Source organism: Vulpes lagopus, chromosome 2, assembly GCF_018345385.1.
Source record: "Vulpes lagopus strain Blue_001 chromosome 2, ASM1834538v1, whole genome shotgun sequence".
NCBI classification, from domain to species: Eukaryota; Metazoa; Chordata; class Mammalia; order Carnivora; family Canidae; genus Vulpes; species Vulpes lagopus.
Genome location: NC_054825.1, coordinates 103,910,341 through 103,935,764, shown reverse-complemented (window position 1 = coordinate 103,935,764; position 25,424 = coordinate 103,910,341). Strand labels below are relative to the sequence as shown.

At 44.1% G+C, this 25,424-nt stretch overlaps 1 protein-coding gene across 2 annotated transcripts in view; it reads right to left on the bottom strand.

Annotated features, from left to right (window-relative positions):
- Window positions 1–51: 51 nt before the first annotated feature.
- The window catches only part of ARID1B (AT-rich interaction domain 1B), a 438,423-nt gene continuing 413,050 nt past the window's right edge, over window positions 52–25,424 (bottom strand). For both annotated transcript variants that reach the window (XM_041745687.1, XM_041745688.1), the window contains 8 exons: window positions 24,634–24,838; window positions 19,394–19,532; window positions 19,007–19,179; window positions 12,747–12,897; window positions 10,301–10,397; window positions 7,841–8,624; window positions 5,426–5,556; window positions 52–3,183 (listed from right to left, as the gene is read on the bottom strand). In XM_041745687.1, the coding sequence (XP_041601621.1) occupies window positions 1,459–3,183; window positions 5,426–5,556; window positions 7,841–8,624; window positions 10,301–10,397; window positions 12,747–12,897; window positions 19,007–19,179; window positions 19,394–19,532; window positions 24,634–24,838 (3,405 nt within the window). In that variant the 3' untranslated portion in view covers window positions 52–1,458. The remainder of the gene's footprint in view (window positions 3,184–5,425; window positions 5,557–7,840; window positions 8,625–10,300; window positions 10,398–12,746; window positions 12,898–19,006; window positions 19,180–19,393; window positions 19,533–24,633; window positions 24,839–25,424) is intronic.

Sequence of the window (25,424 nt, the reverse complement as noted above, 5' to 3'; positions counted from 1 at the left end):
GAAACCACTGGAAGGAACTAAAACAGTATTCAAGAACACCCATCACAGTGCTTAACAAGATTTAATGTACATTTATTCTTAACATGTGGAACATATAAAGATTTTATACTGAATAAATGATATTCATTAAGCCAGAGGAAAAGGAGGAATTTACATCAAGTTTTTTTCTTTTTTTTTTTTTAAACTACATTATCTTGAAATACAAATGTGGATTCTCGTCACTGAAAAATCTTTGAAGTTGTGTTTCTTCCTTTTAGCTGTATTTTTTCCTTTTTTGTCTGTACTGGTAACCATAGTCTAAATCAATCCATATGCAACCATTTCCACACCTTGATTCATGAAGCAAATTGTGATCAGCTGCTCTCCCGAAATAGAGCATGACTTTATACATACAGAAACTTGTACATTACCCTCTTTTTTTGTGTGTTTTTTTTTTGTTTGTTTTTGTTTTTTGTATTTTTTCTTTCTTTTTTTTTTTTTTTGGAGATATGGCCCTAATGAAAAAATATATAAAATAAAAATAAAAAATTATTTAAATCTACCATCACTTCGTAGTTACCACATCATGAAAAAGAAACTAAAAACTTTGTACTAAAAAAAAAAAAAGAAAAGAAAAGAAAAAATGAGGGTATGTTTAATGTACAACTTCTATATACATCACAGCCCATAGGCAGTAAAAAAAAATATTTAAAAAATGATTAAAGGAATTGTGAAGAACTGCCATGTGGAAGGCAAATGACAGACAGCAGACATGACGGTAGTGGTGAGGAAGCAGTTTCCGTTGATCGTTGTCACGTATGTATTTTCAATCTTAACTTAAAAAAACATTGGTTTTGCTCCTAGCCTCATGTAACCATTTTTCTGTGGAGAAACCAGTATCATTTTATAGTTTGACTACTGACTGACACACCTCCTTGAGCCCCTATTCCTACATCTCTAGAAGTTTCTATTGCACAGAGCTTTGGGCGATGGGATACAGTTTTTTTTTTCATTATCTGAAGAATAACATGCCTAGAAGTTGATAATTTTTCACCTTTTTGCCTCAGTGTGGTGAAATTTTCCCATCTTAGCATCTTTTGCCACAATTTTTTTCGTTAAAGTCAATTTGCTTCCCAAAAAAAAAAAATGCAATACAACATGGAAAAGTACATTAAAAAGAAAATCTGTGAAAAACAAAAAGTGACCTTTGAATGTACTAGACAGCAACTTTGGTTAAAAAAAAAAACAAAAACAAAATAAAAACCCCCCAAAGGATGTACTTATACACACAGACAGCAAATATTAATTTCATAACTGTTCGAATTAATTATTTCTTTAATTCCCAATTGGTAAATAGTGACTGGGGCAGAGGAGCAGAGATTTTCTTTTCCTTCTTCCTACGCTGGATAAAGAACAGAAAACAGCCAGTTATACGGGAGCCTCTAGTCTTCACTCACACATGCTGCCTTCTCACGGGTGTCATAACTGCCCGATCTGAAACAGTACATCACAGATGACAGACGCCACCAGAGAGTTCAGGACGGCTGATATCGAGATATCCAGCAACCGGCCCTCGTGCAGAAGGAATTCCGAGCGGTTCTCGTCCACCCTGGCCATGGCCAGCAGAGCCTTGGCCGCCCTGCACATCATGTCCACGCTAGGTGGTTCTAGAGGCGGGGGCTGCATGTGCAGGAGGTTATGCTGGCTCTGCTGATACTGGGCCATGGTGACCCCATCCTCTAGGAAGCTTATCAAGTTTCCAATGCTCCCTTTCTGCACGGCTATCGCCCTTGCTGCCAGTGCGTCCCCTTGGGCAAGGTTCGATAAGAGAGCCATGGACATTTCTCGACAGACTGGGTTTTTGCGATCCCCAACGTACCTAACTAACGTCGCATAGAATTTCTCCTGACGACTAAATGGAGGCGTGGCCAAGATCAGGTCCACATTGTTGTCCTGGATACTGAGTTTACAGAGGGTCTCCAGGACGAGTCTCTGTGGCGACAGGACAGAGTTGGGTCCCACCGTTGGAAAGGGGTCTTGTGCCTCTGCAGACGGGCATACCATCCAGTGCAGCAAGCCATCCAAAATCGGCAAGCAGATGCTCTCTGTGTAAGCAGACAAGTCTAGCTGCCCAGAAATGTTGGCCAATGTGACTAACGTGTTGTCCCTTAAGACCTCCAGGCAGTCCCACCACCACTCATCCTTGCTGCAGGCCACCCCTTTGTCCTCGTCTTCCTCTTTCTCATAGGTCTGCGGCGCTCGCTTCCTCTCCGGATGCTCGTGGTGAAGAAGAATCAGCTTCCCCAGGATCAGCACCAAGCCTGGATGTTTGGACATCTCGGCGTCGTTGCCAGGCACAAAAGACAAGCTACGGACAATATTGGACACACAGATACAGCGCTTGGCCAGGGAATCCTGCCAGTGCGCGATGGTGCAGAGAGGAGTCTCGTCTCGGCTCCTTGGCTCGTCCTCCAGCAGCTTGATGTTCCGGTGACTTTTGGCTTGATGTATCCCAAAGGGGAACTTACCGCTCTCCGTCTGGGTGCCGGGGTTCGCGTCTTCAGGCAGCGCCCCCGGCCGAGCAGACAGGACATCGTCGATGGTTGCGATGATGCTTTTCTCTTGCTGCTCCTCGGCCTCCCCTCTTCCTTCTTGCTCTCTCTTCCTACCTGCGGAGCTTAGAGCAGGAGGCGGACGCCTACGAGGAGGAATTTCCATCTTGCTCTCAAAGTGAGTCTGGATGTGCTCGGTGGTGTCGCCGCCACCGAGCTGCCAGTGGAGAAGCCCACTGTTGAACTCCTGGACGCGACCCAGCTTGTCCGACCGGTCGATGACAAACAGGTTGTTCTTTTTGACTATCTTTATGGGCAGCTTGTCGAACTTACTAGCCTGCCGGGGCTTCTCCTTTGGATCTGCGGGGGCAGTGGGAGAGGCCAGAGTCACGCTGCTCCTCTCCGTCTCTGGCTTCCCACTGTCCTCCTCGTCCTCGTCCTCATCCTCCTCGTCCTCTTCGTCCACGCACTCGGTGTCATCCTCCTCTTTCCCGGAATCGTCAGCCGACGACTGGCCATCGTCTCTCTTCACTGCATTGTGATCAAGTGCTTTCTGGCTGGGGTCTCCCACCTCGTATTCCATCAGAATTCCAAAGATGTCAATTAGGCATTTCCTAAAGTACTCTACTAAAAGTTCGAGAAATCCAGACAACTAGAAGGAAGGACAAGAACAAGAGCGGGTACAATGTCATCAGGTCAGGAAGGACTGAAAAGGGTCAATCCTGGTGGCTACCAACACATTTTTTTAAGGGTAATTTTCACATGTTTTAATTCCTTGTTGGCTAGGCCAAAGAGAGACTACACAGGAGTTAGAAAGGTCTCCCTGAATTTTATATTGTTAACGAAGCCAACGTTTACCATGCTTTCTATTTGCTGCTTACTTTCCCACTCCTTCAGTATGAAACCTTCACTGTTATTTTCTTATTTTTTAATATTATCGGTTCTTTGCCTTTTCTTCTCCTTTAGGTACGAGGCGCTCTATACTAGAAGAGTGGGAACCTGGATTTTATAGACTCATTCACCCAAAGTGAATCTGTTCTCTTCTGCTATTTTATCTGAGACTTGCTTGCCTGGATTTTTATGGTTATTATTGTTAGGATTTTTACGGTTATTTTTGTCTCAGGTGCCATAGGTTACTCTAATTTACATCCTCCATATATCTTTGGGAGAAGATAATTTCAGCAATGTAGTAGCACATAAACACAGAAAATTAAAAACAAATCAATTTAGTCCCTGATAAATGAATTAGAATGTCTCGTAGAATGCACTTTTACATTGCAGCTCTCACAACTACAGCTGAAAGACAAAAGCAACTCTGAGAATCAGTTTTGTGTCCCTTAAGCAAATGTTTGGCTCGAGAAAACCGATAACCCTGTGATTAGCCACTGCCCAGCTCTCCTCCCCCAATGCCCACCCCACCAGATCTGGGTGGGTAGAGGACAGGTAAGTACAGAAGGATTCTTCAATGGTAGGTGTTTTGGAAATCACCCATACTGTCATATCCTGCTCTCAATTTCTTGAAAGTGGATTTAGAACTGTTATTAAGAAGTAAGGGGACACTCAAGTACTGACCACAAAGTACTCTGTTTTTAGGGGATGAAGGCACAGTTTTTCAAGTGAAGATCTGGGGGTTTGGACCCTCCCACCCCTTAAAGTTGACTTTTTCCCTGGGGGTAAGGGGTAAGTCACTAAAGCAATTCTGGTTATTAAAATGTGTGATCCTGAGGGGGACATTTGACGGGATGAGCACTGGGTGTTTTTCTGTATGTTGGTAAATTGAACACCAATAAAAATTAATTTATTAAAAAAAAAATGTGTGATCAATAGTAGTTCACTCTGCTAACCTAAGGATGAAAGGTCATTACTTGAGCAAAGGAAGTATATACAGTTTTTAGTATTTTCTGTTACAATAGGCTTCATGAGATGTTTATAACCTTATTAACACACTTCTGATCCAGTGAAAAACTGCCTTTCAGGGCTACGATGAGGACTTAAATATGAGAAGGAACATAAGGTGGAAGATTCTGGTCCAATGTCAACAGAAGCAAGGTAATTAGATGTTTGGGCTTTTTTCACCCAAAGCAGAGAATTGTTCATCCACAGTAGGGAGAATTACCTTCTTCATTTTTGTTTCTAAATATTTCTTTAAAAGTTTGTAGCTAAAAAAATAAATAAATAAAGTTCATAGCTCAGTTGGCTCTTGGGCATTTTGCCTAACCCTCTGCTCCCTTCTCTTTTCTAGCAGTTACACTGGAAGCTACATTAGGCCTACCACTGGACAAGGGAGCGCTTTAATCTTATTAAAAGTAGTAGGTTTTCACACGACTGCTTCAAAATAAGGTGGAGAGGCAGAAATGGAGGAAATGGACCAAGAAACGCTCCTGGCGCTGAGTTCACAACTATCTCAGCCAAATAATGGGGCTATGAGGGTTCATTAAACTGTTCTCTCTACCTCTCCCTATAGCCTACATTTTCTATAATATAACATTTCTTTTTAATTAAAAGAAAGAGGCCTGGTCTCCCTGGAAAGCAGGGTATGTCCCACAGAAAGCTCCTGCATACCCAATACTGACTCCAGTCCCAGCTTGATAATATATTTGGATTCTTTCCCACCTGCCTGCTGACAGTCATTCTAAGGAACTCACCTTTACTACGGTCTATTCCACACGCACATGCACACGCACATATGTGCGTGCACACGAGGGGACAGTTTCTTTGTGATAAACACAAGTAAGTGTGTGCTAATACTAGAGCGTGAAGTGACTTATTCCCAACTGAATTCTCTGGGACCGCCATGTCCGCTGGGGGCGCCAATCACCTCTTGCATTTGCTGACACACTGCACTACAGCCCTTTCTTAAGCCACTTGGGCCCATGGATGTGTTACTGGCTTACCTGGGAGAGACTGAAGGTAGCGACGGTGCTGTCATCGTACAGGAGAATGTTAATAGTGTCCAGAGCCCAAGTACTTTCAGCCAGAAGACCTGACTTAAGGGACATCATCACACGCCAAGCCTCAGGAGTAACTAAAACCAGGGGGAAAGATCAGGGCATAATTAATATTAACTCTATGCATGAAAGGACAGAAGAAAATAACAGAAGAATAAGGAAAGAGAAGCTGAGTGTAGGGGTGCCTGGGTGGCTCAGTTGGTGAAGTGTCTGCCTTCGGCTCAGGTATTGGTCCCAGGGTCCTGGGATCGAGTCCCACATTGGGCTCCCTGCTCAGCAGGGAGTTTGTTTCTCCCTCTACCCCTCCCACTGCTCGTGAGCTCACTCTCATGCATGCTCTTTTTTTCCTCTCAAATATATAAAATCTTTTTAAAAATTATAAAAAAAAAAAAACAACAAAAGAAGTCGAATGTTGAGTTAAATACTGATTTCAAACAAATGTTCTGAGGCATGGTGAAACGTGATCATTTCCATATTTTAAATGGAGGTGACAGTTTACTAAAAAATTTTCATCATTTATGATCCTTTGGATGTATTGGTTAAACATGAGCTCAACGTGCTGCTAGAGGTGGCAGTGGCTAAGCACAACGGCCCTTCCTCATCTCTGATTTGTTTCCTTTAGCCCCTAACAGACTCTGTAATGATGCAGCTGAGTGTTAATAATTGAGTCAAGCCAAGAAATGATATTTGTCTTCTTTTGCCTGCTTCATTCACAAATGTCTTGGGGTGGCATCTTTGGAAGGCTGGCAAATACGCAGAATATAGGCAAAATTTAATTCCCAAACAGCATATTCTGGGATATACAGTCTTGATATTCCCTTGCTGTCCTCTTCTATCTGAGCCTCTGCCCTCAGAACACGCTGTTGACAATTATTAGCACTTTGAAGGCTTGGATTTTTCAACAGCTTGCTCTGAGCCAGGGGATGGGAAACAGAAGGGCTCTACTTTTCTTTTCCCCCTTCCTGTTCCTGAAGAAGACAGAAGGATTAGATAAAACATTTGCAAGATTTGCCATAAGATGGGACTAGGAGAAGAGGCCCATCGTATGTCTGAAATTTCTTTCTCAGGAAATCGGCAGGAGCATATGGTGTAAGCAGGCCGGTGCGATGAGAACCCACCAGAGCAACAGCCCACACCAGACGTCGGAAAGCAATCACACCCGCTGGAGGGGGCTGTGGGTTTCCACCTCTATTTTAATTTCATCTACTTTCCATATTTTCTAAGAGGCAATACTTTTGTAAGAGAAAAAGTAAACTTTCTTTTTAAAATAAGGAACATAAATTTCCCCAGGCTCACGACAAATGCTGATCTACGTGTGCAAAGAAATTTTATAAAAATTTAAATATGCTTATTTATTCAAACGTACGCATACATAGAAACACATCAACACACAAACGCATGCGCATATCCTCACATATATATTTCAACATAGAAAATGGTGCTCAGTGTCTGTCTGTGTTTCTTCTCAGCCCCAGCAGCCCTCTCTGTAAGTCCTGACTTCTCTCCCCCTCTCTGCCTGTATATGTCCTTAGTTCCCAAGGCTGAAGAAAACCTTTAATAACTTTGATTTTCTAGTCACTGTAGTAAATGATTTCAAATCAAGTGATTTCGAGGTTTTTGAAAAAACTTTTTTTTAATATAACCAAGGTCTCTAATGTCCTTTGCTATATTAAAAGTACTTCAAAAATAATGCAGAAAAACCGTGTTCTCCCAGATATTCCAGATCTCTGACTAGTATTCAGAACATCCTGAACAGAGTGAGTAAACATGAGCATCCACCTGAAATAGCTCCTTGGCCCCTATCCACCAGCGCTATAGGGGTCATGTCATTTCTACACATGACATATCAAATTCTGTATATCATACTATATATTTATCTCCTTATCATATGCAGGCTTCTACTTTGCCCCAGGAAAGCTCACTGTCTGTATGGTGTTACCAAAATGACAGAGTGGCTCACCTTCAATTTTTTTCAGGCCACCTCAGCATTTCATTAGCCTCTTGGCCATTAAGCTCACACCGCAGAGATTAAGTGCTTGGTTGAGACCAAATCTTTGAGCTCAAAATGCAGTACAAAATATAGTCATGAGGATCCCCTGGTCTCTCACTTGGAGCTCTACTCTCTCACACAAATAACACTTATGTGTAAAAATACTGTTTTAATTCATGCTCCTCTTTGGCACTGTTTCTTAACTCAGATTAGCAGCTTCCAGCTCTTGCTCCTGTACAAAAACATGTCTCGATAGTTTGTCGTCATAAGAATTTGATCCCTTTGAGATTAACAAGAGCTATATCTAAACTAAAATTAAAATTCTAGATCACAACCGGGATTCATTTCAGGACAAAGCCTGGAATGCTTACCGATATCTTTTGAGGTAATCTTCCGCCTTTGTTTCAAGACTGGCTGCGATGCCTCGACTGAGCCAGGAGGAAAGGTGATCTCCCTTCTGATGGGGGGTGGCTGAGGGGGTGGCCCTGTGACCTGGGGCGTGGGGACGGTGGGCAGAACCTTCTGCATCTTCAGAGATGGCAGAAAGGGAGACTTGCTTGGAGACATGCGGCTCTCCAGGGAGCGCTGGAAGGAGGCGGGGCTGGGGGCTCTGGAGATGTGATTTGGCAGTGATGGCGGCGTCTGGTAGGATGACTGAGGTGGGCGCGTGATGGGCTGCATGGAGGCAGGAGAGGACATATAAGGCTGACGTTGGCTGACGTGAGAAGGCCACTGGCTCTCGTGATTTATCCTTTGATCAGGTACCATCATATCATCCGTGCGGTTCATGCCTGGATAAGGAGGTGCCTGGGCGGGGCCGCCGGGGCCTTGCCTATTCTGGTAGGGATAAGGCATATCGTTGCGTGTTGCCCACATGCTCTGCTGAGGCCCCTCACTGGAGGACGACTGCATCGGGCCACCCATCATCTGAGGTGGGATCCCGTGGGGCTGTATTTGCCCGGGGCCCTGCATCCTCTCTCTGTTGTAGGGGTATGGATACTGTCCCTGGATGGGCCTCCTGTCTGGTCCGGAGTAAGAGCTCCCATACTGGTTATACATCTCTTGCTGTTGGTTGCCATACTGCATGTTGTACATGTCTCCCTCGTGGCGTTTGGCTGGAGGCCCATACATGCCGTCCATATGGCGTTTGTAATTCTGAAATCCATATAAAGACAAATCATACTGATGTGCTTTTACAGGTATAATCACACACTTAAATTATGCAAAACAGTTATTACCTGGTGGAATGTTCATTTCAAAATGAATATGGGAAGCTCCTAGAACAACTAAGGACTAACAATTTATGCACTCCATTTTAGGATTATATAATGCCATGTCACGGACTCCAAAGAGGGTTTCCAAAATTTGTTTGCACAGGCTTGAAATTTTCTGTGGGGAAAGAAAGGCTTCCTCTCTCTTCTTCCTGTATTTCTTCCCTTGGCATTTGCCAAGGCTGCATGACAGGAGGACACAGTTTTGGTGGCCCTGCCACGGGCAGTGCTGGGTGGGGGCCTGGAGCTACACAGAGATGCCTCTGTAGGTAGGAGAACCCGCACTGGAATGGCCTGAGTTTCCGAGGGCCAGCCTGAAAGGCTCCTGGATTCAAGGGATTTCTTAGGCCTACCTTTACAGAAATGTCTCCGTACAAGCATCCACTCCTCAGACTGGACCTGCTTATCCGACACCCTACAGCTTCTGGCCCCCACCCTGACTTCCAGTGGTACACGTCAGAGTCTCCCCTGAAAGCCCCATGGGTCCCAGGCTCTGACAGCTGGGCCCACGTAACCTGTGTTATGAGGCTCCCCTCCTGGGGACATCCTGAGTACCAGCAGTTGATCAGGGTGAGATCCTCCCAATGTGAGAGAGATGCTGATGTAATAATTAGTGTTCTTTCACCTTACTTGGAGATTGTTTAGGATCAGTTGGCTTAATAATACAGTTCACTGTACACACGTGCTCCAGTAAAACTGAATGTTTAAAACCCCCTCTATGTCACCTAAGGTCTTACACCTGAAATGTGGTTTAGAAACAGCAGATTCCTGGGGCACCTGGGTGGCTCAGTCAGTGGAGTGTCCCAACTGCTGGGTTTGGCTTGGGTCTTGCTTGATCTCAGGTGAGTGGGTTCATGGGATTGAGCCCTGCATCAGGCTCCCCCCTCAGCAGGGAGTCTGCTTCCTCCTTCTCCCTCTGCCCCTCCCTCCTCACACTTATTCTCTCTCTCTCCCCTAAATAAATACCACCTTAAAAAAAAAAAGAAACAGAAATCCCTGCTTCTGAACAGCCACAGCATAACATGAAATTCTGCATCAGTAGTGACAAGTGCAAAGTTATCTTACACAATTCAGTATCTGTGGCTGCGTTAAGTCAGCAGAAACCTATCCTATGTTGGCAAAATATAGGGGTCATTAATATCTTATTTTTTTAAAAGCTGATTAACTTTCAATATTGGTATATAATTTTTTAAATTGTTTTTATCTACACATCTTCTTTAAAACATTGACAAATTTGTTCTAAAATGGCATTTGCTAGGACAATGCATAAAACAGACACATGTTTAAACTATACTTTACTTGGGCTGATTATTACATACAAGGTTGAATGTCCTTTACTTTTTACAACATGTTATATATTTGTTTTAGAATACCATATATCAAGAGCTTTCGAAAATTTGCTGACTTCAAAATCCTAATAATATTTTCTAGCATAAGCATATGTATCAGGATTGTTCAATAAATGCTACTTGTTTTTAACTTTCTAAAACTCTTCTGAAGTAATACAAGTTTGAGTTTTAAACAGAAAGCACAGAACTGCATGTCCGCTCGCCAACTCACCGGCTGCTGTGGATACAGGCCGGGCTGGTGTCCTCCATATGGCGGCTGTCCTGAGGGAGGGCCTTGGCCTGGGTACTGCTGCCCATAAGGTTCATGCCTAGAATGAGGCATTCAAAGAACACTTCATTTTCAAAGAACCTCAGGCCAAGAGAGAAATAAACAGTTCATTTCTGGAAATCCTGCACCCCTCGGTGGTTTTGTCTTTCCTTCACTGCATACACCTTCCAACAGAGGCATGCTGAGCAGAAACAGCACTTTAACTTTTAGCTAAAGGGACGGCAACACCCATTTTGGGAATGCTGCCAATCTCCTAGTTAGTAGGTGTGTGAGGAGTCCTGGCCGGACAGGCTGGCACCCAGTGCCTTTGAGGAGAGTCCCCACCCAGCCACCGACGCAGACCCAGGTAGTGAGCGTCATGCAACACCGGACACAGGACAGGAGGTATTAATGAGAGTAAGAGACAAGAAAAACAATCTAAGAATCAAAGCAGGATTTCTAGGACTACCAGAACTTAGCTCTATAATCACAGAAAACATCTCTATTTATTTTTCTCATTATGAATACAAAATGTTCAATTTTTAAAAAGTGTACTCCACAATTAATCTAAATGATACTGAGTTAGCTAATAATTGTAAAAACAGAACTACTTAAAATTTTGAAGCCCCATGACCCTAAGAGGCCATAGAAAAATGTAAGAGAGGACTTACAAAAGTGACAGGGCTGATTTAAATATGCTCCTATTAAATCTGAAAATGGGAAGGAAGAACATTTATTTTTCAACTTCTATTACATTGAGAAACTATAAATACCATAAAAATAGCATGTGTAAAAGAGCAACAGATTGGAAGTTTAACCCGATTGAATCCTGTAGGAAGGAAGAGATGCTTGCACTGAATATATTCCTAAACTGGTCAAGGAGTGAGAACAAGAAAGAAAATAAATGAATTCTGAGAACATTGCAGGTAAAACAGATACAAGGGAAGGGTTTGCTAAGGGTGTTAGTAATTAGAAGGAAGCTTACATTAGGAGGAAAGAAATATAACTGACATAGATAAAATTTAAGCTGAACAAGTAACGCTTTTCAGGAAGCATAACAAGGTAAACTCTAAAGTGGTAGAGCCAAAATGACGTAAACTAGCTCTAGAAAGCATTCTAGACAAACAGAGCAGTACATCTGCCTGAGTCCCTCTAAGAATATATGTTCTAGGATAACTGGTCTTTCAATATCATCAGCCAAAAAAAAAAAAAAAAAAAAAGAAGAAAGAAAGAAAGAAAGGTTCTCTCCTGGATCTTAAAAAACAAATCTAAATAAAATCCCTGATCCAGTACACTCAAGACGATGGGTAACTGAGTAATGCAGACATCGCAAATAAACATTCACCACACCACAGCCAGGGTAAGAACGAGAAGCTTGTGATGGCTCTGTAATCTCAAGAAACAGGTGCATGGAAAATGCCAGAAAGAAAGCTTATTTGGGAAGTGATTTTCAAACTTTCTTCCCCTTTGTGTTATACCAGCGGAAACCTCACGACTCTCACAACTGAAGCCTCGCCCACAGCCAGCGTGTCGGCTGCTTGGAGGAGGGAGTCTGAGGAACATCACCACCACCCCAGATTCTGAGGGAACGGAGCCGAGGCTGTCCTCACCCTGTGGCTACAGTTAGAAAGAGAGCCTTCTAATGTGCCTCTATTTTCTTTAACAACCACTAACATCATGTCAAAGACTTTGTTTCTGAGTGCTTCTGTATTTAAGTCAGGGGGACAGGTAAGGGGCCCTCTTCACAGAAAGTCACCTACCATAGGCCTCTTTTCTGCTACCTCTCAGAGACTTTTCAACAACTTTCCTTCTGTCTTAGTAAAAATAAGTTGGATGGGCACCGAAACCCAGCTTGCTACTGAATGTCCAGATGCCATCCTGAAAAGCATCTGGAGAAAGACAGCCGAGGCTTTCCTCAGAGATGTTTTCTAAGGAGCAAAGTGTTCTTGCTGTTTAAAATTTTCACAGAGAAGAATGGCAACAGCTGGAAAGCGAAAGCCAGGAAGACTTTTCCCAGAGCTTACCGAGAGCCCAAGGCTCCTAGGAGCCCAGCATAGCCCCCATGAGCAAATCTTTCCCGAAGGAAGAGATGCAGGCAGGAAGGGGGTAGGGTGGGGCCATAGAACCTGAGTTTGTGGTGGGTCACACCAGAGGAGCCACTGAGGAGGCTGGAGGTGTTGTTTGGGGGTGTGGGGCCAGGGGCTGATGCTGGGAGGCCCACCGCTGCTTGGGACCAGCCAGCTCTCAAGAGGCGCTCCCCGTGGTCCCGATCAGGTCATCTGCTGAAGGCAGCCACCCCAGAGTCCTTAAGCCCAGAGGAGAGCAGGCTCTACATGTTGTCAGGAATGTATATGTGAGGAGAGTGCAGCGTCAAGGAAACCTTCCTAGGGTCACCTTAGAAGACACCCACCTTCGATCATAGCTGGCTCCGTAGGGAAACTGCTGCCGCTGCCCCATGCCCAGGCTGGACATCGCGCCAGAGGGACTTTGGTTATACATGTCCTGCATACTGCTAGCGGGCATCTGTCCTTGAGTCATGAAGGGCTCACTGCTTCCAGGCACTGCAACATTTTAAAGAACAGATATAAAGTTAAGCATTTTCAAAGACCAAGGGGCCCAAACAGCCCTTCCAGTCATTTCTGTTATGCTTAGTATTGACGACATTTATCTTATTCTTAATATGCCTACAACAATACAAACCAAAGAGTGTACGGTCTGGAGTCAAGATGGACCCCAGGATCCCTATCCCCCACCCTGCATACAGGCCTCGGATGAGCCCCTCCTTCCCTTGAGTATGAGTAGAACCCACCAATATGATGGGGATACTGCTCCCATGATTACATTAGATAACTAACGAGACTTCACAGATGTAACTAAAGTTACCAATTAGCTGACTGGCAGGCAACTAAAAGGGAGATTATCCATATGTGTCCCTTAAATCCACCTAGAGGTTAGAGACACCCTCCTGCTGGCCTTGAAACAGCACCCACCACGTAGGGGAGAGGGCCCTACGTCAGGAAGGGTGGTGAATCCCAGATGAGTCATTACGATGAGACCTCAGTCCTGCCACTACAAGGAACCAAAACTGCCAACAACCTGCACAAGCTCTGAAGAGGACCCTGCACTGCACATGAGCTCAGTCCTGGCCGACACCCTGATGTCTGAATGGGAGACTCTTGAGCTGAGGGTCCCCAGGAAAGTGGGATCCTATGCTGACATTGCTTCAGGCTGAGAGGTCGTGGTAATTTGTTAGAAAGTAATGTAGAAAACAAACACTGGCCCTTTCCTGTGTTTCCAACTTCTGAGTTGGATTCCTTGTCTATGAAACAAGGTTGGTAATGTCATCTCATGCAGCAGTTATGAGGAAAAGAAATGCACATATAGGTGTCCCTTCATGTAGGGGTTAGGGGCACTGACCCCCAAAAAAGTGAAAATCTACATATAACTCTGGACTCCCTCCAAAACTTAACTACTCCTAGGCTACAGCTGACTCGAAGCTTTACTGATAACGCACACAAGTAACACATATTTCATATGTTACATGTATCCTTACAATAAAGCTAAAGAAAAGAAAATGTTAAGAAGATCATTAAGACAAAATACATTTACAGTACTGTATATCTATTTATTGAAAAAAAAATCTGTGTTTAGGTGGGCCTGTGCAGCTTAAACCCGTATTATTCAAGAGTCAACTGTATGAATAAAATTAGTTCCCTCACTTAGAGGGGGGAAAAAAAGTAAAAACTTTAACATGGATGCCCATCTACTGACTCACTGCAAAATCAGGATAAAGAAAACCACTAGGGAATTAAAAATAACTCAAGAATGGATGAAATACAAGTATTTCTACCAGGGCGTAGAGTGGCAATTAGGTCAAATATGCAAATTAACATCAGCTCAGAGCCTGAAGGAAATTGGGTCAAGCCCAGAAACTTGCCTGTGGGCAAATTAAACCTTTTAATGCAAATCTTAATTGATATACAGTACTACTACCTTTCTTCATCCTAGGAAGGTTACTTTTATGTTACATGAAGCAAAAGCTGATTAAACTTCAGTGAACTGATAGAATTCGTTAGGCTGGAAGAGAGGCGCAGACAATGAAGTTGAACGCGGGTGGGATGCACTGTGCTTTGCAGTGTGCTTTCCTATACTTTAATTTATTCAAGCTCAAGTCACCATGCAGCAGAGGAAGTTTTGATGTTACTCTCCAATTTATAAATGCAAAAACAGAGACAGACAGACATTAATGGGGATAATTAAAACTAAATGGCTTAGTTCCTAAAAACACAAAAAATTCTTCATCAGTAATAAAAGACTACAAAAGCAGGCAAACAAATAAATGGACATTCAGAGAAAAAAAGAAAACTAAGTGGCCAATCAATATATGAAAAAATGTGCGACTTCACTAATAATTAAAGAAATCCAAGTTAAAACCATTATGAGGCTGTTCTCTCCCCCAATCTGATTGGCAAATATTAAAAGGACTGGTAAAAATCATTCCTGGTAAGGATAAGGGAGTGAGAGTCCACATGCTCTTATATGCTCACATTAAGAGTATTAAATTGGTGTAACTTTTTGTCAATACCTGCTATGGTAGGGCTCTATTTTGGTGACGCCCAAGGAAGCACATCTCTGGGTATTTACAGCCCATGAAGTCCCTGCTCACAGTGAATTTGGGCCTGGTCATGTGACTGGCTTTGACCTATGGGGTACTGGCAAATGTGATGCAGCAGAGGGTTGTATGTGCTTGCATCTGGAGCTTGTCCTCTTGAAGTGCTCCTTCTTGTAACCTATCCACCCCATCAGGAGGCACCCAAGAAGTTCCATGGGGTGGCACCTGGAGGAGGCCCCTAAGCAACAGTTCCAGGTGAGTTCCCAATAGAGCTTCTGGATGACACCAGCCACTCAAGTGACATCCCAGCTCTGGAAGAGTTCTCAATCAGGCTTCCAGATGATAGCCTCAATGTCCCAGCTTATACAACACATGGAAAGAAGAGCCACCCCACCCACTATAGAACTGTGAAATATAACCAAACATTGGTGCTTAAAGCCACTTTTTGTGGTAGTTTGTTATGTAGTAAAATATACTCAGTAAACTAAAAAAAAAAAAAAAAAAAAATCATATCCCTTGATTCCATTATTCTTTTAGGAATCCATTTCATAGAAATACTCTATGGGTGTGAAAAAAGAGCTGCATCATTCAATAACCACTGCACCACATTTTTATAACAGCAAAATATTATGAAACAAACCATTCAGTACTAGAGCATCAAAAAGAAAAAGTAGGAGTGTCTGGGTGGCTCAGTCAGTTAAGTGTCTGCTTTTGGCTCAGGTCATGATCCCGGGGTCCTGGGATCCAGCCCCGAGTCAGGCTCTCTGCTCAGTGGGGAGCCTGCTTCTCCCTCTCCTTCTACCCCTCCCCCACTGCTCATATCCTCTCTCTCTCAAACAAATAAATAAAATCTTAAAAAAAAATAGAAAAAAAAAGTAGATGGGGTGCCTGGGTGGCTCAGTCAGTTAGGTCTGACTCTTGGATTCAGCTCAGGTCATGATTTCAGGGTCGTGAGCCTGAGCCCCACATCAGGCTCTGCACTGGGCATGGAACCTGCTTAGGATTCTCCCTCTCCCTCAGCCGCTCCCCACCTTTTTCTCCCTCTGAAAATAAAAAAACAGGGGATTATGTGTAAAGATATTAGATATTTAAAGTATACTGTTTAGATATCCAACATATCAATATTCGCTTGTTATTCATTTGTAAGCAATTAATCAATCCTTCAATCAGTAATGAATTCCGGAGGTTAGTGGGAAGGCAGGTTGGTGCAGTCAAGGCTGCTTTGGCCACCAAGGCTCAGACAGGCTCTGGCATCTGCTCCATCACCCCACTGCAGGTCAGTGGCAGCAACAGCAAGGAAGAGCACAGTTTCCCCTGATGCTGGTCATTACGTGAAAAATCAACAGCTCAAAGTGTCTGAGTGGCTCAGCTGGTTAAACATCTGCCTTTGGTTCAGGTCATGGTCCCAAGGTCCTGGGACTGAGCCCCATGTTGGGCTTCCAGCTCAGCGATGAATCTGCTTCTCCCCTTTTCCCCTGCTGGTGCTCTTTCTCTCAAATAAATAAAATCTTTTTAAAAAAGGAAAAAATCTATTTTCTGTGTATTTGCTTTAATTTGGTGCTAAATAGACCAGCCCTGTAAGGTAGCAGGTGAGATGAAATATCCCGGGGAAACATGAGAAGGAGCTCCCCTCTGAGCCCCTGTATCATTTACACTGTTGATGAAAACACATTATGCAGCCAGCTAGTGCCTAACCAGGTAATCCACAATCATCCCCCACCCCCCATTTTTCATAATAAGAAAAATTGTAGGCATACAGAAACAAAAGCAATGCAACTCTCATTGTCCAGTACAGCAAATAGGTGGGATATTAGAATGGTTCACATAACATCTGAAACCAGATTCCAAACACTACCATGTTACCCAAGTTACTGTCGTATTTTCAGAGTCTAAAATGTGATATAACCACCACCAGCACTAAACAAAATGTTCTAGTATCTCATACCACTAAGAAAAATGGCCACTGCCAACATTTACAAGGCTTTTCAATTTCTGAGCTTATGGATTTATTGCATGTTCTGCAGAATACTTACTTGGAATAGGCAGCTCTAAAACTTTTTGAAAGGAAAAATTATAGATTATCTTACTCAGTATAAGAGCTAGCTAAAATGTTACATAAGAAATATCTATATTAAACATAATTTCATTTCCTAATTAAATGATACATGCCTAATACTTAAAATTTTGAAAACACTCATGTTTATTTTTCACTGGTCCATACTAGTTGTGAAAACCGTGGTTTTGGGCTTTATGTTTCTCTCTACTTAAGACCGTATGTCCAGAAATTCGCATATCCCAAATACCCAAGTGGGACAGAAGTACTATTGTTTATGGGATCCCAGAAGTACTTCTGTAAAAACAGTATCACTACTTTTCTGTATTTTTTTTGATGATACTCACATCGTGCCTCAATTTCACAGCCCGGCTGCATTTGGAAGAGTGCCAAAGAGCACTGGGAGTCGGCGTGGAGTGGCCCAAAGGGCCAGGTCATTCTCAGGGCCAGGTGCATGATGGGGAAGATCAGCCTAAGGGAGACCCCTGCTGGGTGTCTGCCAAGTCAGTTGGAACTGTCCCATGCTCTCTGTGATCCCACCCACCCCGCACTCCTCCATCTCACTGCTCTGCTTAGTTTCCTAAAGTGATTCCTCATTCCAAGATTCTGCCTAGCTTCAGGCAGACAGACAGACACTCCACCACCTACCATCACCACACATCCCAAAGTCCCCTTGGGCGGTCCCTCTCTGTTCCCCTCCCTCCCGTCCACAGCGCAGGCCCTAGCGGGGGAGCCTCCACATCCCACTAGTGCATCTCCAAGCTAGTGACGTCGTCGCCCTCTTGGGGCCTATCACTTGGTTCATCCCCCTCCACCTCCACATTCAATTCAGCAGCACAGCCTGTTCTTCCTACGTTCAGACCACAGAGTCAATGCGTCTACTTCTCTCTTCATTGCTGGGATCTGACTGCACCTTGTCATCTCTCCCCTGGACTCTCACAATGTCCCTCCAACACATTCTCCACAGATGCCACATATTTATTTATACGGTTTTATTCGTTTGACAGAGCCAGAGAGAACATGGGGGGGGGGGGGTGCGGTTAGAGGGAGGAACAGACTCCCTGCTGAGCAGGGAGCCTGACTGGGGGTGGGGGGGCTTGATCCCAGGAACCTGAGATCACAACCCTAGCCAAAGGCTTAACCAACTGAGCCACCCAGGCACCCCACCAGTTATTTATTTATTTATTTTTTAACAAAAAACCTAGTCATGTCACTTCCTGCAGAACATCTTTCAGCTAGGGTAAAAATCCAACTCATCCACACACCCAGAAAGGCTGAAGGTTCTGGCTCCAATGGCCCATGGCTTCCCAGAGTTTGGCCTGCTTGCCCCTACCTGGCTCATTGTGCCTCAGATGCCTTCCACCTCCTCAAACACACTAAGCTGGCTCCTGCCCTGGGCCTTCCCAACTCTACACTCTTCTCTGACTCCTCATTCCTCAGGTCAGCAGATAACCTACCTTTCCTCAAAGCCTTCCCTGCCCTCCCCCCCAATGATCCACAGCCAACATTGCTGCACTTTGTGTCCTTTCTTCCTTTTTGTTTCTTTTCCATCGACTACCATATTTAATTATATTTTTGTGATTTAACTTACTTTTTTGTTTGTTTCCCCAAGACCCTGCCAACTCCAGGAGGAGCTATGTCTAATTTGCCAACATACTGCCCAGCACCTAGCCCTTGCCCAGCCCATGCTATTTAGCACCCCCGCCACTAGGGAGCACCACATGAGCACTCTTTCTCACTGCCTGTGCCAGGCATTCTTCAACAGGGTTTTGGTACATTAACTCAATTAAGCCTCATCACACCCTTTAGGCAGGTCCTGTTATTATCCCAATTTCTAGATGAGGAAACTGAGGCACGGAGCTACTGCGAACTTTCCCCAAGGCTGGGAATTTAGTAGGTTGAGGAGCTGGGACTCAGATATGTCTTGAATGGGTAAGTGAATTGGTTGTGGAGAGGGAAGAACGCCCTCTGGACCAAGCCTGAGCAAAGGTCTCCCTGCATTTACCTTTTCTCATTCCACCAAAGGGGTCTTTGTTGGGTTCATAGGGCATCCTTCCCATCACATCAGGCATGCTCATGCCCTGCTGGTATGGGGTGCTTGGAGTCATGGAGTTCCGTTTTGGGAATGATGAATCACTGGCATCTGAGAATGGGTCGTGCACACTGACTGTACTGCTTCTAAAGAGACAAGAAAAATGAAAGCTTCGTGAAATAGCAGGAGATGCCTCCAAATGCTTGTTCAGAAAATAGGCCTAACTTGAAAACGTTTAATGTAAAAACCATCCCCTAAAATTACATGAATAAAACTAGTAGTAATCAACATTAAGGACACACACTTCTTCTTTAAAGACAAATCTGATGTCATGTGGCTCACAGAGATCCTTTTGCATACCTTCCACCTTGCATCGGGGTCATCTGTCCGTGAGGGGTGGAGGCTGGGGTTGGTGGCTTCAGGTCACCTGGAACCTCTGCCATCGAGTTACTGCCAGTTGACTGGGGGGTCTGTGGACCTTGCAAGGATCCTGAGTTAGCTGACAGTAGTAGTACCAAGAGAAAATAAGAAAAAAAAAGAGAAGTTATCAAGTAAGCTCATCCTTCCTACTAATTTAAAAAAAAAAAAGGAAAGACAACACGACACCATCTTATTAGAAATAGTAACAATATCCATTACTGGTAACGACATAGTAAAATTAGTTGCTCTTATATTGTTTATAGTGAAAATTAGTAAAAGTTGTTTGTTTTGTTTTGTTTTTAGTAATCTATTTGGCAACATACTTCATTTGTGAGCCATAAAACATATTTATACCTCTTGACTGGGTAATTGCTTTCCCGGGTATTTATCTCAAGAAAATAATCTAATATAAAAGAAGGCTTTAGGCAGAAAAAAATGTTTATTTCAGTGTTGTTTATAATGGAGATAATCTAAATGTCTGAGAGTAAGGAAAAAAAATGGGATGAAAAATTCGGTATACTGATTTGATGGACTATTGTGCTATTTTAGGAAAAAAGTTAGAAAAATTACTACCAGGTCTTAGGCAATGAGAAATGTTTAAGTTGAAATGCAATGATACAAATTTGTAATGAGCCTTATATCACTTCAATGCCTCCTCAATGTCTGTGCTATGTCATTAATAAAGTCATTTTTAGAGCTCTAGAATCAGATTTGTTATTACAAAACCGAAGTCATGCTCTTTGGAGTTCTTTAATGTCATCATCAGAGTCCTGAGATTTGGCTTTAACTATAATTACACTATAATAACAGAACTCAGTATTGAGCGGATCTTTTTAAAACTTAAGTACTCACCTCATTGGAAAACATAGTATTTTAAGGGTTCCCGCTTTATCACTGATAATTGCATGTGAGGTGCCCGATAGACACTGCCTACATTTATTAATTCAACAAATACTTATTGAATAAATAACATGCTTACTACATTGCTTTTTTTCTATTCCTGGATGCACCAGTGTCCCAAACTGACAAAAAGGACAAAAATTCCTGCCCTCATGCAGTTTATAATAAATGCTTTCAGAACTGTTACAAATGGCAGAAATTACTGGCTGCTTGTCAAAGATGATACTGTATATGTTATTATCTGGAGTCCCTTTCCTAGGAGTGTCCGACACTCACTACAATTACCATCAGCCACATTTAACTGTAGAGGAAATGGGGTTCAACAAATCACTGGAGATTACAGAGCGTGCTGGGAAGGAGCCCGAGGTGGAAATTAGTCCAGCTCTTCCAGTCAGAAAGCCTCAGTGGAACACAGAGGTCTCCAGTGAGATCAGGTCAGCCCTGGGCCTGGCCTGCTTGGGAGTGAATCTTGAGCCCTGGCCACCAGGGCCCTGCCTCCTGTGTAAGGTGTACGCTGGGTGCCCGGGACTAGAGTGACTCAGGGCAGCTCTCAGAGATGCAGGGAAGACTAGCTTGAAAAGTAGATCATCTTTTTAATGTAGATATCGCCAAAGAAAAGCTTAGTAACACATGCTTATAAATCAGATTTTGGTGAAACCCTACATATTAAGTAAGTAGATCGTAAGAAAAGAAAAAAAAGTGGAGTCTTCTATAAATATGTAAGGATAAACCTACAGATGTGACTGCCTCACAGAGCTGGCAGGAGAAATAACGTGCTCCTTAAATCACAGACCACACTCCACAGCAGCCTGTGCGGCTTCCCTGGAAACATGGTTCACAGGCTGTGATTTCAGAATGACCCTTATTTACAAGTATTCACATTTACAGCTAATAAAAAAAAAAAAAAAAAAAGGAAAAATTCTTCCCTCTGCCAGTGTTTTTTCCTCTCCTTTCAGGAAAAAAAAAATGAACACAACCTCTTGAAGCTCCATTAATAGACGAGGCTGGCACACTCTGTAGGCTCTCCCTACCTTTTGCCAGAAGCTACAAATGTATACTCGAAAGTAAACAATGGAAAGGTTATTGAAGGTTAAGTACATTCACACACTTCAGACTGTACAGCCAGACTCCTAGCTGGGAAGATAATTTACACAGCACGAACCTGGTGCCCTAGTTCTGGCTGGGGTTTCGGGAAGGAGGGCAGGGAGAAGGAAGGAGAGCTGATATGTCCCAGGTCTACAGTGACTGGAGGTCACCCAGAGGGCACCTTTGTTTATAACCTGAACCTCTTTCTCATTTATCTTCCACTGAGGATTCCCTAGTTGGATCCATGACAGGTTTTGTGACATCACCTGTCAGCTAATAATAGAAATGCAGTCAGCCACCTGCCAGCAAAGATGGATGGGTTTTTGGTTACAGACTTACTAATTGAATGTGGAGCTTCCTCGGCCCCCCTTTACCCCGCTCCCACGCCACCCCAGCTTCCAGGCCTCCCAGGCCACTTGGGGAGGTGATTTCTGCAGCTGTTCATTAGAACTCCATGAACTTTTATAGGCTTATTATAACGAGATCCCCACTGGCACTTCAGAAATGCAACTGTACCCCAGGCCTTGCCCACGTTTCATCTGGGAGCTTCCCTCAATGGACTCGCCCAAGTCACTGGAAGACAGTAACATGGAGCTCTGGCTTGAGAAACCACACGGTCCTTACGGTGAAAATCACGGGCCGAGGGGTTCTACCTCCCAGAGGCTGGCGGAAAGGAAGTTCATTCAGTCCACACTGGCCACACCAGATCGAAACCGGAATACAGATGGATGACTAGTGTAGCCAAATGAGCTGGGAATTCAGGTGGCTTCAGAGTGGCCATTTAGAAAGCAATCTAGTACTTTTCTTAGAAATCTTTTCATTTAGTTTGGATGTGTTGATAAGAAATACACTATAATTACCTTCATAGGTGGAGAATGGACTTCTAAGAACACAAATGCTGGCTGAAAATTCGTTTTTAAAAATTGTGTAGTATAGGAGACCCCGACGTGGCAAATGGTGGGGGAATAATCTTGTTTCCTTCATTGACAATAAATATATTTCGTATTCTCTAATGATTGCTCTGGTGTCAGAGAGGCCACGGACTCATGGGTGTCAGGGAAAAGTGTGGTTATGGGTTCTGGGGCTGATGCTCCTCACTCCCCTGCCGGCCAGTCTGTGTGTCCTTCCGTCTGTATGAGCAGGGTGTGGAGAGTGGCCTGGCCCCATGTGCTCTGTGTGAGGTCGCCTGGGCCATGCCCTGACCGGGAGGCTGGGCTCAGGACACCTTCCTCCTCCTGCTTCTTGATTCACAGGACTCCGGACCATGTGGACCACGGAAAACGTGTTATCAGAAGTGCATCTGCAATCCAAGCTCCTTTGTGCAGTTAAAACGATAATGTTGCCATAAAAACGGTAGTTTAAAGAAAGGGAAAAAGGAAAGAGCTGACTGTTGAGAGAACAGGCCCTCCACTTTCTGAAGGGTCTATACCTCAGCGGGATTTCTTGTACTGAAGCTGATGCTCACTGGGAGAGCTATTCTCCATACAGAAGTGCAGCCCATTCAGTGACATGAGTTTTTCCTGGCAAATAAAATATACCTTTACATCTTTGCAGACATTGCCACTTTGGTCCCTACACCCCACTGAGTTTTTATTTTGGAAAAATAGTTTCAGAGCTGTTCACAGGCAGCTTGTTTTTACCCTGTGAACTGAATGTAATGTTGTGAGACTTTTAAAATTAGATTTCACAGTCTTAAGGTAAACCAGAACTGCAAAGGCTTCAAATCCTTAAGGGTGGGGCTGAGAGAGCATTTCTAATTGTGTTTCGAACTGACGGGTCTAAATATATACCCCAGGTATATTCCCTACAAGCGCATCTTGGCCCTAAGAAGTATTTATGTGTCATCTCTTGATTAGTGACCGTAGGTACTAGATTGTCATCCAGACAGTAGAGAAACAAGGAGAAAACACCTTTTCTTTGGATCACAGACACCTTCTACCCGTGGAAGGTTTCCCTATTATAATGCCACTTCAGACACAGGCAGAGGAATACAGTATGTCCAGGCATAATGCTCGAGCTGGGTGCCACTCACTTAGCAATGAGGTTTGGGGACAGTTACTTAGATCTTGTGTGTTAGTTTTCTCATGGACTTTGGGACAGTATGTGCACCATAGGGGTGATGTAAAGATTAAATGGTAGAGCACTTAAGAAGGAGCCTGGTACATTGTAAGTACCTAAGAAATACTGGCATTTGATCCCAGAACAATCTTGTGTGATAGGAAGCGGCAGGAATGGTCAGTCCCATCCTGTATGCAGGACAGTGCGGCTAAGTGCTGACCATCACAGGGCTTGGATGTGGCCAGGCAAGAAGACAGCTGGATTTAACTTGTGTGAGGTCACCACCCAGATCTATGGGTGATGAATGTCTCTTCCTATCTAAGAATACTGTATTCAGTAGAAGACAGTGATTCAGGAATCTGAAATGCTAACAGGTAGAAGAGAGGCTACCGGGGGAATTGAGAAAACAGCAGGGTCTCCATGGTGGAGTGGAGAGACAGGAGAGAAGGGAGGTATCGTGGATTTGGTTTTGCTCAGGAGACTGTGGGTGAACTGCATTATTTCCAGGTAGCATTCTTAAGGCTCTTGACCTCGGGTCTGAGCTAACCAGCTGCTGGGCTTCAGAAACAGGGCGGCAGGGACCTTCACCATGACAGGTCTGCTGGATTCCCTACAAGTGGGAACTTGCTGGGCAGGACAACATTAAAAACTGAGTCCGGATTTCATTTTGCTGCCATATGATGTGGAGTGTCTTTGACAGAAGCAGGACTGGTGGAAGCTGGCTGCTAAACTTTCAGGGCAGTGTTTTCTGGTAGCACCAAAGTATTCACAGGGGTAACTGGGGCGACTGGTTTTTGACAGTTAGATGGAGTATTTTTTAAATATGTGGAGAAGGACGAAAGGTATATAGCTCAGGCTTCCAGAGTCTCTTTTGATGAAGGAAGGTAAGGCAGGAGAATGGTGGCTTGGCCACAGTGGCCCAAACGGCCACATCCCAGATTATATTCTTGTTCCCTTAAGCGCTGCCAGAGGGGGTTCCCTTACAAAACACCCCTTATCCTCAAAGATCCTGCGTTCTGTGTGCTTGCCCAGGAAGTGGCCTTTTCAGAAGTGGCTAGTGGCCTCCAGCGCTCCGCCGGGTGGGGGGTGCAGGTGCCACTGCCTTTCCCGGTGACAACTGTAGCGCTCCCACTTACCAGGAGAGGGCGGCTGGAGCTTGGGCTGCTTCTTGGTGTCCGCGGTGCTGAAGACTTCCGGCGGGGGCTCCTCCCCGCGCTCGATCTTGCACTCAAAGGCAAACAGGTACTGAATATACTGCTTTTTCAGGGAGCTCGCTGCACTGCTTGAAGTGCCAACATTTAGGTTGGTTGCCAGCTCACGCCACTTCTTGTTTTTATTAACCTAGCAAAAAAAATGGCAGGATCATTGGTTTGTAGCAAAGTGGCTTGTTTAAAGCCAGGAGACAAAAAAAGCACTTAATGTCTTGGTTTACTCTTTTTTTTTTTTTTTTCATTTGCCTCTCTTAACTAATGCTCATTACTCCCACTCAGTAGTGCAGAGACAGCATTTACAGTTATAAAACCATTAAGGGACCTGCTGATAGCTACATAAAATGCTGCTCGTCGAGATTCTTCTGCCTGATGCACCTTCTAAAGCCTCACTCTTCCAGGCCGCTGCTGCTCAGAGCCTGCGATCTCCCCCGAGAAAATATACACTCCCGCTCACCCCCATCCCACCTCCAATCAAAAAAAAAAAAAGGACATCTGAAAACGAATTTAAAAAGCAATAACATGACTGTTTTGCAGTTTAAGTGTTCTAGCTTTGATATGAGAAACACTGTTTCCTTCCAACAGCCACAAGCTTCCAGAAAGCCGAGCCTGTAATTCCAGCCCGTGTCCCTACTCTCACAGGAGGCTTTCCTATGGTGTTGGGCAAAGGGGACTCTAGGGCAGCCCACACCAGCCATCAGCCCTGGGCGGCTCTGAGG